This window comes from Delphinus delphis, chromosome 5 (assembly GCF_949987515.2).
Source record: "Delphinus delphis chromosome 5, mDelDel1.2, whole genome shotgun sequence".
Taxonomy (NCBI): Eukaryota; Metazoa; Chordata; class Mammalia; order Artiodactyla; family Delphinidae; genus Delphinus; species Delphinus delphis.
The window spans coordinates 53,815,086-53,835,161 of NC_082687.1; the positions used below are offsets into that span (position 1 = coordinate 53,815,086).

Here is a 20,076-nt window from a genome sequence, read left to right on the forward strand (position 1 = left end):
ATTTCCTTTCCCATGTTAGGGAAGTTTTTGTCTATAATCCCTTCAAATATTTTCTCAGACCCTTTCTTTTTCTCTTCTTCTTCTGAGACCCCTATAATTTGAATGTTAGTGTGTTTAATATTGTCCCAGAGGTCTCTGAGACTGGCCTTAATTCTTTTTATTCTTTTTTTTTTTTATTTTGCTCTGCAGCAGTTATTTCCACTCTTTTATCTTCCAGGTCACTTACCCATTCTTCTGCTTCAGTTATTGTGCTATTGATTCCTTGTAGAGTATTTTTAATTTCAGTAATTGTGTTGTTAATCACTGCTTGTTTGCCCCTTAGTTCTTCTAGATCCTTATTAAATGTTTCTTGTATTTTCTCCATTCTGTTTCCAAGATTTTGAATCATCTTTACTATCGTTACTCTGAATTCTTTTTCAGGTAGACTGCCTATTTCATAATCTTTTATTTGTTCTATAGGTTTTTACCTTGTTCCTTCATCTGTAACATATTTTTTGTCATTTCTTTTTGTTGTTGTTGTTTTTTTGATGGGTGGTGCTGTTTTCCTGTTTTTCTAGTTGTTTGGCCTCAGACCTCCAGCACTGGAGTTTGCAGACAGTTGGATATAGCTGGGGTTGGTGCTAAGATGAGGAACTCTGGGAGATCTCACTCCGATTAATATTCCCTGTGGTCTGAGGTTCTCTGTTAGTCCAGCGGTTTGGACTCAGAGCTACCACCACAGGAGTCTGGGCCTGACCTCTGGCCTGGGAACCAAGTTCCCACAAGCTTTGTGGCACAGTAGAAAAAAAAAAAAAAGCGAGAAAAAAGAAAAAAGGAGCAGTACAATATCAAAGAATAAAAAACAAAATAAAATCAGAAAGATAAAAAATATATTAGGAAAAATAAAACTATAATGGGAACAACTGCAACAAGGTAAAATAAGACCACAACAGAAAAAAGGAAACAAAAAGTGGGCGGGGGAAGTAAGCCAGACGGAGAGAACAATAACAAAGCTTAAAGAATAAGATAAAGTTTGAAAAATAAAATATTTGTTAGGAACAATAAAAATATAAAAGAATCAACAACAATGAATCAACAAGGTAAATCAGAACCCCAATCTAAAAGAGGAAAAAAGAAGAAAAAAAAAAGCCTTGGCTATGGGGGTGGAGTTTAGGTGGGGTGGAACTTAGGCAGGGGCGGCGTTCAGTGTGGGGCAGGACCTAGGCGGGTGGGGGGTGACGTTTTTGCGTGGGGCGGGACCTAGGCTCAGGACCCACGTAGCTGGAAAAAGTCCTGGGGGCGGGGCCTAGGCAGGGCAGAATTCAAGCATGGGGGGCACAGGGGGTCTCTGCTTAGGACCTCTGTGGAAGGGGAGAAGCAGCACGTGGAAAGGAGGGTCTCCAGAGTGTGGGGTTCCAGAGTTTAGAGGTAGGCCCCTGGGTGAGGGTGTGTGGGTAGGGTTTAGGCCCAGTGCGTCGGAGGGGGTCTCAGAGGGGGTCTCCCAGTGTAGAGGTGAGGCCCTGGATGGGGGTGTAGGAGCAGGGCTTGGTCTCTGCGCAGCAGGAGGGAGGCTCCGAGGGCAGAGGATTAGGCCGGGGAGCCCAACAGGCTCCCCAGCTGCTCAGCTGACAGGGGAAGCACTGGCTGTGTTCCCTTCTGTTCCTTCACACCACTCCCCAACCATCTCCCTCAGGGTCTCCCCCATTGCCACTGGACGCCTAACCATGGGTGGATCCTGCTGGATGTAGGAACTCCTCCCCTCCCCCAGCCACCCCTCAGGGGTTCCAGTCCCATAGGTCTGGCCTTTACTTTTGCTCCCCCTTCCCTCCCTCCCACTCCCTCAGGACCACATGGCTAAAGGGGGCCTCCGTGGGCAGAGGATCAGGCTTGGGATCTCAGCAGGTTCCTGGGGGCCCAAGTGGGCATGGGAAACCTGGCCATGCTCCCTTTTGATCCTCTGCCCTCCCAATCGTTCCCCAATTTCCCCCTTTTCCCCTCCCCCAGCCGCCCTTCAGGGGCACCAGTCCCGTCCTGCCTCCACTTCTCCTCCCCCTTCACTCCCCCCAGGCCCCACGTCCTACCCAGTGCCTGGGGGTTCCTACCGTCCCCTTAGGTGTCCACAGTACCCCACCAGTGCCTGGTAGGTGCCCCAGTTGTACGAGACGCAAATTCCACGTCCTCCTAGTATGCCATCTTGACTCCGCCCCCATCAACGTCTTTTTAGATTACCAGTTTACCATTTTCTTTGTTTCCTATGTATTCCTGTACCTAACAACCAACCTTCTTCTGGGTTCAATTTCCTTCTTACTGAAGTACTTCCTTCATAAATTCTTTAACAAGAGTACATGAACAATAAACTACACTTTTATTTAGTTTTGTTTTTGTTGTGTTGCATGAAAGGTCCTTATTTTAGCCTCATTCTTGAATAATACTTTAGTGTGGATATAAAATTCCAAGTTGATAGCAATTTTCTCTCAGCATTTTGAAAATACAATTATATACTGCCTTTTATCACTGCTATTAAGAAATTGTCCTTCACTCAAAACTTTCTTTGGTAGCTAGTTTTTTCTCTACTGTTTGAAAATCTTCCATTTGCCTTTGGAGTTCAGAGTTTCATTATGATGTATCTGTGTGTTTGTGTTGTTTTATTGAGTATGCTTCAGACTCATCTCGATCTGAGGCTTAATGTCTATTAATTCCGGATAATTCTCATTATCTCTTGTAATACTGCTGCTCCTTTATTTTTCTGTGCTCTTCTTTAACATTTCACTAAGTAAACTTTGAGATGTCTCCTGTCTCTTAGCCTATATTTGATCTTTTTCATATCTTTATCTATGTTACATTCTGTGTGATTTCATCTCTTTCAGTTAACCAGTTTCTCTTCAACTTTGTCTACTATTCTGTGTAACTCATCCATCAAGTTTTCATTTCAATTAAAAAGTATGTTTGACTATGTTTACCTGTCTGTTTTGAAAAAGTACTATACTTTTCTCATATTTATAATTCCCCTTTAATGTCATTTGTCATTTCAAATTTACTTACCTGAATATCTGTTAATTTTATTATGTGGACTTTTTGAGGATGCTCTTCTTATTCTGATTCTAGCTCATGATGTATTGTTTACCATTGAGGTTGTATGCTTATCTTTAATCTCACTTTGTAATTGGGATGCTATGCAGTCTGGATTTAATATACATACCTCCAAAGCATTTGCTTCTATCAGATACTCTAGGAGGATTGGCATCACATGGACCATTTTTTGGTTAATTTCTTAAAGTGTCTGGGACCATGCAGGTGGTATTAATGTAAATCCAAAACTTTCATGAAGTCAGGTTCATAATTATGAATTCTCAGGAGAACCTTTTTTCCATCCAGACCTGGACCTCTGAGACAACTAAACTTTTTTTTCTTTTATGATGTGAGTTCTTCTTCTTTCTAAACTATGCTTTCACTGAATGCCTAGTTCTTTGAGAAACCTAGCCTTATTCTGGAACCTCATGTCCGTCTCCCTATTTTTTACTAGCCCATGACCTCATCTCCAGTATCTATTAATGCTGAAACACAAAACAATTGCAATTCTAATGCTTACCATGTAATATTCATATTCTTTTATTTTTAGTCTTCTAAGATTTCCCTTATTTTCATAGGAGCCCAACTTTGCATTTCAAATAGAATTTATTATATTTTCGCTAGCATTTCTGGTTGTTTTATATGAAAAGCTTCTTTAAATTATTTAGGTTTTCACGTTGCTAGAAATGTAAGATGTAATTATTTATTCAGTGTCTGCTTCTTCATCTAAACTGCCCTATTCATGAGAATGGCAACTGTGAATCTTGGTCATAGCTAATTTCTGAAACTAAGAATAACGCCCAGCACAAAAAAGGTGCTTATTTAGTATTTATCTAGTAAATATTAAATTAATATCTGGGGTGAATATTATGGCAAAATTAGCAATTGAGATGAGAGGAGGCAGCCTAGAATATGAGAGCATCAAAACCAAATGTGCCTAATGCACATTCATTTTCAGAAAAGGAGAGCGCCAATATTAGGTGGAGGAAGTGATTTACATGGTAATTTACATGGAAGGAAATGGATATTATATCGATTTTAGAGAATTATAACCTTTAGCCAAATTATCAAGGTTCTTGTGAGAAATATCAACAGTTAATCGAAACAGAGATAAAAATCTTAACGTATGACTACAGAAGTTAAAATGTGCTTTTGTAGCCAGATAAGGGGGTGTAGGTACTAGAAAATTAACTTGAGCCTATAAGTCACATAAACTTGGAAGTTCATCTCTTTATAAGTTTGTTTAATGAGATGAGTGGGGTTTTTTGAAGATTTGTGAAGTCTAACCATAGCTAATACTTACAGCATACTTACTGTATGCTATGTACTCTTCCCAAAAGTCTTACATATGTTAATTCATATAATCTTCATAATAACCCATTTTAATGTGAGCATACAGGTACAGAAAGATTAAGAAACAAAAAACTTACCTAAAGTCCAACAGTAAATAGCAGAGCTGGTGTTCAAACTCTGCCATTCTGACTTTAAAACAAGCTATCCTGAATGGTGGGTACAGTGTACTATGCACTGAAATCTAGTGTTTGTGGGGTAGCAATGTGATATATCATTACATACAGAAACACTGTTATGTGAATCTGTTCTAATGTTAAATTTCTTAAGTAATGTTTTTAATGCTTAATCAAGAAGAGTATATAAAAAGAACGACAGAAAATTATCATAATTATACATTTTAAAAAATATCTTTATGGTTTTTCAGGCAAAGTGGTAGTAATGTGATAGGAGATACTGTCATGAAATTTAAATTCGCCAGGAATAGCAATGAACCATCAGTGAAAAGGAAAATTCAGTCTGTTTTACAGCAAATGCCGAATAACCCTGGAAACTTGACAATGAACGCAATTGACTTAAAACGCAAGTATCATTTTTTTAGCCATTTCATTTCAATATATCTCTCTACCAGTTCTAATTCATGTTTCAATTTAATGAGAGACTGACTTTTTCCCTTGGAATTAAACTTTATGAAAACAATGTATTATGACGCTAACTATAATATATAGCTCTCCAATATAAAATATTCTAAAGTTTTAAAGAATCATTTAGCATTCATTTAGTAAGTTTTATTTGCTAAAAATTCTTTATTATTTTTCCCTCTCCACCCTCCTTATAAGGGATGTTGCTGTCAGATGTTCAATTTGTAGGTATGTTATAAGAATGGTAAATAGCTGTTCGAGGTCAGAGAACAATTTAATTAAGGATCTATCTCCCTGAGAACAGAGCATGCAATTGGAAGGTGTCTGGTAAATACTCGTAGAATAAAGAAGGAAATTAGAAGATTTAACAATATCCCTACCTCCTCTCTGAAAATCCTCTCTACTTCTGCCTAGAATGGAATCTACTTCCATTGTTTTTCATCCCTATTGCTATCACTCTGGTCTAAGCCAACATCATTTCTTACTTGAACTACAGCACTAGCCTCCAAGCTACTCTGCTTCTATACTTTCTTGGCCCTTTCCAATGTATTGTACACATACTGATCAAGGAAATATTTTAAAATATAAATACAATCTTACTTAAAAGCTCCCATGGCTTCCCACAAAACAAAACAAAAATAAAAACAAAACATAAACACCACATGTAAGAAGAATACCATATTTCCTGGCTTACCCAGGACAGTCCTGGGTTCATGCCAATTGTCCAAGAACCATTATTAATATTAGCCTTTACGTTTTCTGGTTTGGACAATAAATGATATGGTGATCTCATCTAAAGCACTGTATGATCTGGTTCATACTTACCCCTCTAGCCATTTATTATACCATTCTCTTCCTCATGCACCACAATCTGGCCACACCTTCACTTTCTCTGTTTGCAAAAATTCTCTCCCTCTTGCCTCAGGGCCTTTGCATACATTATTCCAGTTTCTTATAACACAGGTTAGATCACCCCCTTGCATCTGTCAAGTATCATCTGAATCATTTCTTTCTAATGTAAGTCTTTTCTAACTTCCAGTACTAAATTATTTACCTCTGTCATACACACCTTCATTTTCCTTCACAGCGTTTATCACAATTGAAACTATAATATTATTTCTGTGTCTTCATGCTACTCTGTAAGTTTTCTAAAAAGGACCAGTCTGCCTTGTTCATCCTACTGTCCTTCTACTACCCAGTGTCTAGCACATAATAAGTACTCCATTAATATTTTTGCATGACTTTAAAAAAAAAGGAATTACTTAATATATGCATAGAATTTAAGGACACTCCTTCAACTCTGTCATGTACTGCTAGCTTAAGAAACCATGATTCCCCTCATAATAAGCTCACAATTAAGGGATTTTGGTGGCTCCCACATTGGACTGGTAGTTAATCAGCAAATACCTGTTATAGTTTTACTAGTTGTTAAAATATTGAAATTCTTTCCTATCTGTTGGTAAATAACCACTGCACCAGGCCTACAAAGGTGCCTCCCCAACCCCTCCAAATTCTCCCATCCCTCTCCTCCCCTTGCAACTACAGCATTAATGCTTAGCACAGCAAGGACTTCCAAGACACTGATCCAGCTCCATGGGTGGCTGTGTCCTTCCTGACTAGCTGATGCTCATGCATTACAGTTTGTTAATCCTCACAACAACCACGTGTTATAGATCCTTCTATTGTCCCCACTCAGAAAAGATAGATAATTGCCCAGGGCATACAGGCAGCATGTAGGGGAGCCAGTATTGAAATAAAGTCTTTCTTGCTCAAAGAATGAAAAGGAATGGTCAGCTCTTTTTATTTCCTTTCTCCAAAAGGATGTTTTGCCTCCTCTAACACTTACAAAGCAGGTGTGATACCCAAGCCCTGTGAAACTTCTGGCAGCAAAAAAGTTTGTTTAAGTTGACTTTAGAGAACATGAACACCTGTCTGAGAGGTTTAGATTTATCTTATAGGAAATAAGAAGCTGATTTCTCATTAAAAGATTTCAAGCAGAGAAGAATATACTCTGATATGATCTACATTTTTAGAAATGTCAGTCTGGTAAAGTAGAGGTGGATGCATTAAAAAGGGAAAAAGTGGAGGCAGGGAATAGGTGTCAAATGATGAAAGTATGAACTAAAGTAGTAGCCAAAGGGAGGGGGAAGATGGTGCTAATGCAAAGGATCGTTAGAGGGTAGAAGGTACAAAATCTGGAAAGCAATAAGATGTAGGAAATGATGAGAAAGGAGGAGTCAGAGACCATTTCAGATTTCTAGCTATTGGTGGAAGTGGTGTCATTTACTAAAGGAGGAAATATACGTAGCAAATTTGGAGTAAAATTTGGTGACATTGAGTTTGAGATGGCTGTAGCACATGCAGAGAAAACTGTTCTATAAGTAGACATTAAACTGGAATATACAAACTGTCACGATCTGGCACCAACATATTTTCCTTTCTGTGCTCTCCCACCACTTCCCTACATGCAACACCTGTATTAGCTCTACTGACTTTATTGCTCCACAAACATCTTACACCTCCATGCATTTGTGCCCACTATATCTCTCATCTGGAATGCCTTTTCACCTCTTGCCTGCCTGAAAAACTCCTTTTAGGTATTCAAAATACAACTCAAATGTTATTTTCATCATGATAACATCTGTGAACCAGAATCACTAGTAACTCTCTCCTTTATCCTCTCTACTTCACACTTAAATTTATTTGAATGATTTCTTGATCAATTTCTACCTATAAATTATGTGATGGCAGACCCCCTATATTTTGTTATACCTGCAGTACTACAAATAGTATCAGTAAAGTAACACAGATATAGTTATATGTACATAAATATATATTAGAAAAAAATGAAAAATTAACTTCCCTTATAGCATTTACTACATTGTATCTCCATGACTATGTTGCTGTCTTCCCAAGTAAACTGAGTGACTTGAGAGCAGAAATATCTTTTAAATAACTTTTAACTATCTTTTAAGCATTTGATGAGAAATTAAAGCACAAACTTTAATGTGCAAACAATAAATTGAGGGAATATTATAAACAGTTTTCTGAAGCCCATGACTCAGATTCTTTCACCGGTTCTGATGGAGTCAAGGAGTCTATTATAGCAGTCCTCTAAATGATTCTGATTATGGTTGTCTGAGGACTACACGTTAAGAAATTAAGGTCAAATGGTATATAGTCCTTTTTGTATTGATCTTACTCTCTCTCTCTTTTTTAACACCAGAAATAACTCACAAGGATACAGAAGATATTTTAACTAAAGGTAAGCTTTTAAATTACTTTGTAAATGTGGTTTACCAAAATAAAAAGAGTAAATGTTCAAGTGATTTGTAGTCTTTGCCAAGGCAGTGTCTATTGAGATGGTATCTTTATTCTTAGTTCACTCATGTGGGTTGTTGTTGAGATAAGATATTGCTGATTCTGTTGGCCTATGAAGTAATGTTTAAGTTTTCCCCTCCTTTTAGAAGGAAGAAGTAGCAATGCCATTCCACCACTCTGTATCAAGTTTGGTCTCATTAAGGTTTTCTTGGCAGCTTTGGGAAGTTTTTCCTGCCCTGGTTCCATGGCAGCATTTCAGTAGACTTGCAAATTATGTTTAGTTGCATCATTTATATGCCTTCTCCTAACCACCAGAATAGCTTGCTTTGTTGTGGATTTAAGTTAATCATAAACTATAATAAAAAAATTACAAAAAGCAATATGAGTTTTATGTCTATAACATATTAGAAAAGTCACTGCTTTCCAATGTCCTTAGGTATACTCTCAGGCTAGGATAGCAGAAATATAGCCCTTAGAAAACAGCAGTTTACTTCTCTGGCTAATAAAAGGTAGTTAGAAATTAGTTCAATATATCTTGATAGCTGGCCTATCTCACATACTTAAGTGATGTTATAAGTTAATGCTTCTTCCTCTGTGGGTGTTTTTCAATTTCACTATATATTTAATTCATGCTTCTTTTTCATTAAAATGTGCTTATATAATTTACTAGAGAATCTGGTTGGAGAATGTAGCAAAGGAACCTATATTCCATGTATATTCTTACTGGAAGTCTAGTCCTCCTCTATCTGGGAGATCTGTTAGAAAAAATACCTTTGGATGGTGTCCTATTGAAGCAATGTCACTACTTCAGAGCTGGTCCAGCAATAGAAACTGTTGGTGGTGATTTACCTCTAATTTCTCAGTAATAGACTAAACAAGAGAAAATAAACCATGGGAGTGGGAGTTAAGAGGAGTTGAGTGATCCAGCCCACTCCAGTCCGTTTCAGCTTTGACCATTAGAGAGTCATGGGCTCTCTTAAAATATTTAAATAAACCTCATCTAGATACTTAGAAACCTTCAGTTACCCTCAAGAATATTCTGTGGACCTAAAGTAACTCTTTTTCCAGGGCACATTTGGTAAGATAGAGTCAGTTGCAGATGTGGACTGAACTGTCCACAATGAACTGAATTACCACTATAGAGTCTTCATGATGAGAGCAGTTTCCCTCCAACTTCATTGTGCACATGAATCACTTGTTAAAATACAGCTTCTAGTAAGTTCTGAGAACATAATACCCAGCTTGGTGACTAGTTAGTAATATGGTATTGTACACTTGAAAGTTGCTGAGAGTAGATCATAAGTATTCCCGTCACACTTACACACACACAAAAAAAAGAGAACTATGTGAGGTGTTAGATGTGTTAAATATCTTGAACTTGGCAATCATTCTACAATGTATATGTATATGTATATCAAATCATCGCACTGTATACTTTAAATATATATACATTGTATCAATATTTGTCAATTATTCCTTAATAAAGTTGGAGGAAAAAAATGCAGCTTTTGATTTGTTCCCTGATGTGAGTCTGAGAGTCAACATTTTTTTTTCTGTCATCGCTGTTCATCTTTACCGTGGGACAACTGACAAATAAAATTACAAGATATTTAAAGTGTACAATGTCATGATTTGATACATGTATACATTATGAAAAGATTCCCCTCTTCCAGCTAATTAACACATTCATCACCTCACGTATTTATCACCTCCCTCCTTTTTTATTTTTTTAGCAAGAACTCAGCAAATTTGCTACTCTCAGCAAATTTCAATTATACAATACACTGTTGTCAACTATAGTCACTATGTTATACATTAGATTCTCAGACCTTATTCATCTTACAGCTGAAAGTTTATACCCTTTTACCAAACTCTCCCTATTCCTCCGACCCGCTGGCCACCACTTTCTACTGTTTCTAGGAGTTCAACTTTAATTTGCACATATAGGTCATACCATGCAGTATTTGTCTTTGTCTGGAAAATTCCCTTAGCACAATACCCTACAGTTACATCCATGTTGCTGCAAGTGACAGGATTTCCTTCTTTTTTAAGGCTGAATAACATTCCTGTGTGTGTGTGCATGCTTGTGTGCATGCTTATGTGCACATATATACCACTATTTCTTGATCCACTCATCTACTGACAGACACTTAGGTTGTTTCTACACAGAGCCAACATTTCTAACAAGTTCCTAGGGGAGGCCCGTGCTGCAGATCCACAGACCACACTTTGAGTAGCAAGGCTACTGAGAAGATGGAAATTTCCCAGGGAACCTGTGGCCTGAACTGGTGCCTCCAGTACTGACCTATCTTAACCCCCACTCATGAGGAATTCCAGAGAACTCTGAAGCTGCTCCAGAATTTGAAACCTCCATGCCAATTAAGTTCAGCAATGTTCTCTAAAATGCAGTCTATAGGCAACAGTCACATAAGTACTCTGAAAATATAACATATTGATCATGCTTTTGGAAAGCCTAGCATGTCGTGGGAAAGAATACATAAGAGACATAAAAGTCATAAATGATGGTGAAATTCTTAAAGCATCTGCCAAGTGTAAGAATCATGATCTTCTCAGCACATTAATTCCCTTTTCCCATTAGAATGTGGGGTCCGTCCAGACCTAATATCATTGTCTGCTGTGAGAATCATAGGAGGCACTAAAGCTAAGGAAGGAGACTGGCCATGGCAAGTCAGTTTACAGTGGGATAATCTTCACCACTGCGGAGGTGTCTTCATCAGTAAAGAGTGGATCCTGACAGCAGCTCACTGCTTCAAAAGGTAAGACCACAGTTAACTACCCATCTTGGCATACCTTAGTTGTCTCAATTAATAGTTACATCTGTGTTAGAGGGATCAATCAATCACACTTTATGCATAAAAAAACTGATCATTAGCGATATTAAATAACATGCCCTGAATAACACTGCCAATATGCGACACAGCCAAGATTCAAATCTAAATTCAACTGGTTCCAAAACCATGCTCTTATTCATTTGCTGAAAGAAAGGAAAGGAAGGGATGGAGGGAGGGAGGCTGACAGGGAAGAAAGAAGAGTATCTTTTACAATCTTCACTATAAAGACCCTGAGGCAAAAGAAGTTTAATATAAAAATTCATGTATTTTCTTGTTGTCAAATATTTTTTCTTTAGAATTTTTAACTAGCATTTACTCCTTTGCAAGCTACTGTACCTCATGAAAGTATCTCCTGGATATATAATTTCTATTTTCCGTATAACTCCACTATCTAAACTCCACAAAACCCTCAAATTATTTGGTTACATTTTGCTTTTATTCAACCTTAAAAGTATGTTGCATTAATCAACCTTCCAATTCATAGATCCTTATTTTCATCAGTTTGTACAAGACCTTTCTCTCCTTTTAATTTTTCTCCTGTCATACCTGTATTCCACTACTACTACCTTCCCTGCCCCCACAGGCCTCACACAAATATTTGACATGTCTTTAAATATGCAGTTACCTGCAAAACCTTTGGGGGGGGGGTGTGTGTGTCTTTAATTTATATAAGTGGCATTGTGTATAAGTCTCATATTTCCTTACTGTTTTTGCTCAATCCTGGGAATTTTAATCTGGTCCACCACTGCATCCACCATATCCCTTCATCCAGCTAGGTTGCTCCAACTTCCCACTGCCACAAAGAACAGCACATATACACTTTCTCTCATGCCTTCATATGTGCCTCTCTATAAACCTTCAAGAATTTCTCTGACATACATACCCAGAAGTATATATACAGTGTGCTAAATACACTACAATGCTTTCCAGAATTTTACATCTTCACATGTAATGCAAAAGAGTTCAAACTTCTCTCTCACCAACACAATACTATTCTTTTTCAATTTTTTGTCATTCTTATGAATATACATTAGATGCCCATTATTGTTATAATTTCCATTTCTCTGCTTATTAGTGAGTTTGAGTATCTTTTCATATGTCTACTGGCTGTTTCGGCTTCTCCCATGAAATGCCTATTAATATTTTTTGCTCATTGTATAATGGTTTCTCCCTCCATTTATTGCTGGTTTACAGACTTCTGTATATTCTACAAAAATTTTAGATATTAAACATTGCAAGTCTTTTCTCATTCATCTGATAAATATGTCTATGGTACAGTTAATTTTGTTTTCAGTTTTTTTATGTCTTTTAACTTTATTTTTTATTCTACATACTTTTTATTGAAGTATAGTTGATACACAGTATTATATACTATAGGTGTACAGTATAGTAATTCACAATTTTTAAAGGTTATACTCCATTTATTATAAAATGTTGGCTATATTCCCTGCATTGTACCATATCCTTGTAGCTTATTTATTTTATATATAATAGTTTGTACCTCTTAATCCCCTAGACCTATCTTGCCCCTACCCCCTCTCTCTCCCTCTAGTAACCATTAGTTTGTTCTCTATACATGATACACTTAATTTTGATCTCATGAAATTCATCCATTCTTAACTGTATGGTTTGTATTTTGGGAGTTTGGCTAAAAAGTCCCTATTCCTAGGTCAGCAAGATAATGCCTTATATTTTTTTTATATTAGTGCTCTCTCTCTCTTTCTCTCTCTCTCTCTCTCTCTCTTTCTCTGTATGAATACATACACACACACACACCCCAAAATCTTCAAGAAGCATCACACTTAGTACAGAAAAATCATTTGTCAATTAGTAAGACAAGGAGCCCCTTATCATCACTACTATTTAAATGGAACTTCTGGCTAAAGGAAAGGAAAAAAATAACAGTTGGAAGGAAAGAGTTAAAACTAAAGTGAACATTATTTCAGACTTCTTAGTTGCTTGAATGGAAGGATGTAGAAAAGGGAGAAATCAAAGAAAAGTTTTGTGTTATACTAGTGTTCATCAAAGTGTCAGTATATCCTTATTGGAATAATGGAACACCAGGACGTTCATCACCCCAAGATATGTTTTCTAAAATATTTCTGTTTCTTTAGACAAATGATCACTCATTGTACCAGTAAAGAATTAAAGAAATAGATCACAAAGAAATGTTGGTCGAATACTTCCTAGATTGGGGGTGGAGAGGACAAACACAAAAACCAAATATTTGAAATTCTCACAAGTTCTCTATTCAAATAACATGTTTTCATATTTTTAGCCGCTCTGATACTCTTCAATGGACTGTCACCTTTGGTATTTCCACAATATTTCCTAAAGAGAAAAGAAGAATAAGGACTATTTTAATGCATAACAATTATAACCCTGAAACTCATGAAAATGATATTGCACTTCTACAACTTGATAGAGAAGTCACCTTTACCAGAAATATCCGTACAGTGTGCCTCCCAGATGCTAGCCAGAATATTCTACCTGGTTCCCCTGCTTATGTAACAGGATGGGGCTCTCAAAGATACAGCGGTGAGTATCTCAGGAAAAAATAAAACAAAAACAACAGCAATATCTCCTGGTACTTGCTAGTACGCATTTTTTTTAAATTAAGGAACACCTGAAGGGTAGGTTCTATGGACAGAACCATGCTACAGTCTGGTCATCCTAAGATCTAACTAGAGTTCCTTCAGCAAATCAAAGCAATGTCCCTAGAAACTATACAGAATTCTCACACACAGTAATACAAAAATGTAAAAGCAAGTGATACAGAAACATGAGTTCTTCCATGACCCAGAGACTCTACAGACTTGAATGGCTCCCCTATAAAGAAAATTTTAAAAATTTATAAGAGGATTTAGATAGGTATTCTCTACGGGTTTTAAGGTATTCTGAAGTGAAAGAAATCCTGCCTTCAGAACAAGAAACTCTGTGTGTACATAAGTATTGTTCACACTTATTTATGAAGCAAATAAAATGAGAAAAAGAAATAAGGGTGACATGAAAGAGCAAATATAGCCAAGGGGAAAATGAGTATCAGCTAGGGAGTGGAAGGATAGCATTAACAATATCCATGGGTTTCTAACTATTTTGTAGATCATGTCTCCAAGAAACAAAACAAAGGCTGAATTGTCCTAGAAAATATTTCATTGTGTTTTCATGGCCCAAAGTAATCTGGTGTAGTAAATAAAATCTGTGCCAATCACAAAAACGGCAGTGCCATATTGAAGGAATATCAATATAAAATAAATTCATTCTTTAGTCGTGAAACAAGATTTGTTTCTCTTTTGTTACTATATTAAAGGTTAGTTAATATTTAATTTTCTAATTCTAAGTTAGTCAGTGGATATTTCAAAATCTACTAGTCAATTTTAAGTAAGCAGATTTTTCCCCCTCTTAAGGTCTAAGGGGCACTGTATCACAAACCTAAAGCAAAAAAAGAAAAAAACCAATCTATGTAAAGGGGTAATCCATCTCTACTATGGAAATCTTTGCTGAGAAAAAACTACTAGTACATTTTCAATAGCCTTCTTTGCTGAATAAGAGATAATGTTTGGAGTACAATTATTCCTTCCTATATTCACCATAGAATCATTAAGTTATCTACCCTGAAGTCCATTTTCATTCTGCTTTTATACTTAACAGGCAGCCAAGTTCCAGATCTACAACAAGCACGGGTCAAGATAATAAGTAATAATGTATGTAATAAACCATCTAGTTATAATGGAGCCATCCTGCCTGGAATGCTATGTGCTGGACTATCTGAAGGTGGAGTAGATGCATGCCAGGTAAGTTCAAGACAATGTTATCCACGTCATCAGCCAAGTTTATAAGCACTTACTAGCATGTCTTATTGTGATAGACAGAGAGGTATCATTATAATATACAGCCCTGATCCTCTAAAAATGTATGGTCTAGATTTTACAGATTCTTATATGAAGTTGATCTATCATGAAACACTGATTCTGAGAAGCCAAGTTGCGAAGTGGTTAACTATCAAGCTCAAGAACGAGACAGACCCGGGTTTGAATTCCTTAACCTCTATTACCAATCCTTTCATCTATAAAATCGGGATAAGAATAGTATCTAACTTTTTAGGTACCACTAAAGATTAGATGGAGATTAAATATGTCAGGCACGCACTAAGCAAGAAAGCTCAGCTATCTCAACTATTTCTACTGTTGTCAACCTAGACCATGATCACTGACATCAATAACTTTCACCTCAACCTTCTACTATGAAGACTTAAATAAATCACTCATCTAAGAGTTGTAGATAATTGATTTTAAAAATATAAATAACACCTGAATATCAGCACCTTGAAGATAAAAAATTTATACAAAGAGCTTAGTTACCTGAGTCACCATAGCTCCCATAATTGTTAAATAGCACTAATGAAGGAAAAAAAAAAACTATTTAGATCTACTTTGTAATTTTCAACCAAATATAAAAACACTAACAATAAATATGAATTCTTACTCCAATGTAATAAGATTTTTTTTTGGAAGGTATGTTGCTATTTATTTATTTATTTTTAATAGATCTTTACTGTAGCATAATTGCTTCACAATACTGTGTTAGTTTCTGTTGCATAACAAAGAGAGAGAATCAGCCATATGCATACACGTGTCCCCATATCCCTTCCCTCTTGAGCCTCCCTCCCATCTTCCCTATCCCACCCTTCTAGGTCATCGCAAAGCACAGAGCCGGTCTCCCTGTGCTATGCTGCTGCTTCCTACCAGCCAACTATTTTACATCTGGTAGTGTACATATGTCGATGTTACTCTCACTTCGGCCCAGCTTCGCCCTCCCACCCCATGTCATCAAGTCCATTCTCTTTGCCTCTTTATTCCTGCCCTGCAACTAGGTTCACCAGTACTTTTTTTTTTTTTAGATTCCATATATACGCATTAGCATACAGTATTTGTTTTTCTCTTAGAATAAGATTTTAATCCTCAATTTTTAATTAAACAACTGATGTGGTTATATTTTTTAATAGATTTTATTCCTATGTCTAAAACCCAACCCCATACAGTAACAGCAACAACTACTTAGTATCCAAAATTACATTTTTGGAATTAAGAAAAATCAATCTGTTTTTTTTTTTTTTTTTGGTACGCGGGCCTCTCACTGTTGTGGCCTCTCCTGTTGCGCAGCACAGGCTCCGGATGCGCAGGCTCAGCAGCCATGGCTCACAGGCCCAGCCGCTCCGTGGCATGTGGGATCTTCCCAGACCAGGGCACGAACCCGTGTCCCCTGCATTGGCAGGCGGACTCTCAACCACTGTGCCACCAGGGAAGCCCCAATCTGTTTTCTTGATGAATCTGCTACTGCTTTCCTGACTGAATCATAAGCAGAAAAATGAGGTTTATTCTTTCCTTAAACATTGCTGACTTTTATATTTAGTGCTTACATTCTTGAAAAAGAGGATAACTAGTAGTTCTTACATAGTTTTGGGAAAGACCCCAATCCATTTCCCCAAAATGAAACAGTTTTCTTGACTACAAGCTGTGTGGGGGTGGAGGGGAATTGTTTATCAATTTTCAAGACACTGTTAATTACCCACTGGTTTTTATTCACTTTAAGTGGAGATGTCTTGATGGTAGGGAATGCTTCTTGTTCCCCTTCCCATTTTCTTCTTTTCTATTGCTAGCCCTGTAACAACAAATTCTCAACTTTCATAGTAGTTTTACAAAGAATTCACCAATCAAGTAAGCAACAAAACTTTACACGATAATTTCAGATCTACTAAGAGCATTAATTAGAACTGACTTAAGGATATACATGAGATATGAAAGGGTGTTTTTTCATGCTTTACTCATGATACACTTTACCTTCTGCATATACAGATTCTGCTCTTCCTCCAAGCTCAGTTCAGGCCATAACTCACCAAGAAACTTTCCTGTGTGTTCCACTCTGGGTCTCACTGATTTTCAGCTGAAATACTATATATAATACATAGAGTTTATGCCTCAGAAAAATAGCACTTTACATAAGAGCTTATGAGATCCTGTTTGTTTTTGTTCATTTATTTTTTTTAATTGCATTATTTACTTTTTATGTGCCAGACTCTGTGCTTACACAGTATCACCTGAACTCAGCAAGTCTATGGTCTAGAAGAGAGACCACAGGCTCAGATATCTGCCCAATCAGGCAGTGAAGCTGCCCAGATATAGGAAAATTTACATGTCCCACTTAGTTTAATATTTGCTTGCCCACTCTTGGTAAGACATTATGCAAAGAAATCTCTTACTATAGAAGAAGTGGAAGAAAAACACAATGATGGGAGAGTGCTGAGAACTGGTAAACTGGAGCACATGTGCAACATCTAAAGGAGGCAGATGCCAATCACCTCCATGCAGTGCTTGCTATCAAGCTGGTAATTCAGACACTAACCCTTCTCCCCATCTAAACCAGTAATTAAGTAGGCATGGAAGAACTAGCTACTATTAAGAGCAGTCAAATGAACAGCAAACTATTCTAGAAGCATACTTGGTAATAACAGCTGAGTTTTATTAGTACTATTTACCAGGCTATACTCAGATTGCTACGCATGTTAAACTCATTTAAACACATTAAAATATTATTTACAGATGAGGAAGCTGAGGTACAAAGGGCTATTAAGTAGCTTACTGAAAATCATATAGCTAGTAAGTAGAGGATTCAAACCTATGCTAACTCCAGAACCCACAGACTTAACCCATTATACAGCATGTAAGATATCCTAATTTTTCTCCCCAAATAGATTATTACATGCACAGATATTTAGTTGGTTGGCTTATTATTATAATTTGCTGGTAAATATTTCATACGGAGTGTTTTACTCATTGCCATATAAATTTCTATTATTCACCAAAAGAATACTTTTTGATACACTGTATATCAAACACCATGCATTGTGCTATGAATAGGAAGATAAGTGAGATTTCTAAAAACTTATTCATTCAACAGACATTTTCTTAGCATTTCCTTTGGGCTAGAGGCTTAGCATATAGCAGTGTCCAGAATATGTATGCCCCCTTCCCTTATGGACCTTACAGTAAAGCCTGAAAAACAGACACTGAACAAGTATCATAAATGCAATGAGAGTTGCAGAAATGTGCAGCTGCTACAACTAGGGGAGCTAATCCAGTGGGAGTAAGTTCAAACAGGCACACAAATGTGCACGTACAAAATAATGAAGCAGCAGTGAAAGTACCCACAGGATGTGGGAATGCAGGCAGTGAAAAACTAATCTAGCCCAAAGCTGGAAGCGGTGACAGTGGGGAGGAAAGGTGCAGGTGAGGGATGGCACCCTGAAGGAGGTGAGCCTGGAATGAGTAGCACACTGGTGGAGTCTGGAAAATATGCTTCTCATCTTCTCACAGTTGCTGAAGGACCAACACGTGTACTTGGAAGATTTTGTTAATTTTTGCGTGACTTGGTATTTAGTATTTCAACAGGAAATGTCAGACTAACTTTACTGTTATACTGGATGTGACTTCTACTGCCATAGAAGTAAACTCAATACTTTGGCATTGTTTTCACACTTAAATAATCAATCTTTCTGTTTCCTTCAGGGGGACTCTGGTGGCCCACTAGTACAAGAAGACGCACGGCAGCTCTGGTTCCTCGTGGGGATAGTAAGCTGGGGGTATCAGTGTGCTCTGCCAGATAAGCCAGGGGTGTATACTCTAGTGACAGCCTACCGTGAATGGATCCACGAACAAGCTGGGATCTAGTGCAATAAATAACATCTCTGTTGCAGAGTCTGAATGCAGTTGTGCCTGTCTAAAATTCTAAAACTTTTCAGCTGCAAAAAGAAACAAAGTGCTCTATTTTAACATTCTGTTACATAAATACTAAAGATTAAATACTATTTAACTTTTAGCTGTTACTATGGGTTTTATATTTTCTCAAGAAAATTATATGAATGTTGCATAGTAATGTGCCGGGGGAACACTGTAAACTAGTTATAGAGGTAACAATTATACTATACTTGTGATAACATAAATGCTAGTAGTGAGAGAAACAGATACCCTGAGAGTGGAAACTAAAGGAAACTGGGAAGAGTTGGTTTGCAAAAAAAACCCAAAAAGTTAAATAGCTTAATTTCAATAAAATTATCTTAATGAAGAAACTTTTCTCTCTCTCCTTCTTTCTCTTTCTCTTTCTCCCTCTCTCCTGCCCTCCCTCCCTTAAACACACACACACACACACACACACACATGCACACACACACCAAAAGAACACAAATAAAATTTAACATTTAATGGCATAGCAATTTATACAGTCTGAATTATGATTGTTACTGAATTTTTACGGGATTCTAGCAGAGTTAAAGTTTGCTTACGCATGATCATCTATGTGTCAGAACTTCCTCATTCTAAAAGCTAACTTATGACACCTGGGTATCAGAACAACTACATGCATTGTGATGAAAACGTCTTGTATTTCCTCATGTAAAATTGTGAAGAGACCTACACTGAAATCACTTACTTTACAGAAGTTGAAAATTTAACCAACTCTGTGAAATGTACAAATAAATCATTGGTATACCTTACTTCAAATCAACTATTTTAAAATCATTTCTCTGCCTAAATATTTACGGAAGTTATGACTTACGAAGGACAATCCAAAACAATTTATTTAACTGGTTCTCAAACAATAGAACGGCCAACTAGATTCTGAAGGCTTGGCACTTTCTGCTGCCTTATAATCAAGCTCTGTAACTAAAGCAAGCGTCCAGCTTGAAACTCCCTGGTTGCACCCTGTGAGGACAATATTAAACTGGCCATTCACAGTAAGCCTCAGGGGAGTGTGTTTGTGTATGGGTGTGTTGGTGTGTTTGTATGTGTGTGCATGTGCCTTCACATAATCATAAACATACTAGTTTATTTCTACACATTGAAAGCTATATAAAGGAACGTACTTATTTA

The 20,076-nt window shown here is 37.1% G+C and overlaps 1 protein-coding gene across 1 annotated transcript in view; it reads left to right on the forward strand.

The window, feature by feature from the left end:
* TMPRSS11D (transmembrane serine protease 11D) overlaps window positions 1-19,686 on the forward strand; it is a 69,208-nt gene extending 49,522 nt beyond the window's left edge. Inside the window, exons 5-10 of the mRNA XM_060011730.1 lie at window positions 4,766-4,920; window positions 8,206-8,244; window positions 10,900-11,077; window positions 13,431-13,690; window positions 14,804-14,946; window positions 18,718-19,686. Of these exons, the coding sequence (XP_059867713.1) occupies window positions 4,766-4,920; window positions 8,206-8,244; window positions 10,900-11,077; window positions 13,431-13,690; window positions 14,804-14,946; window positions 18,718-18,879 (937 nt within the window). The 3' untranslated portion in view covers window positions 18,880-19,686. The remainder of the gene's footprint in view (window positions 1-4,765; window positions 4,921-8,205; window positions 8,245-10,899; window positions 11,078-13,430; window positions 13,691-14,803; window positions 14,947-18,717) is intronic.
* Window positions 19,687-20,076: the final 390 nt, after the last annotated feature.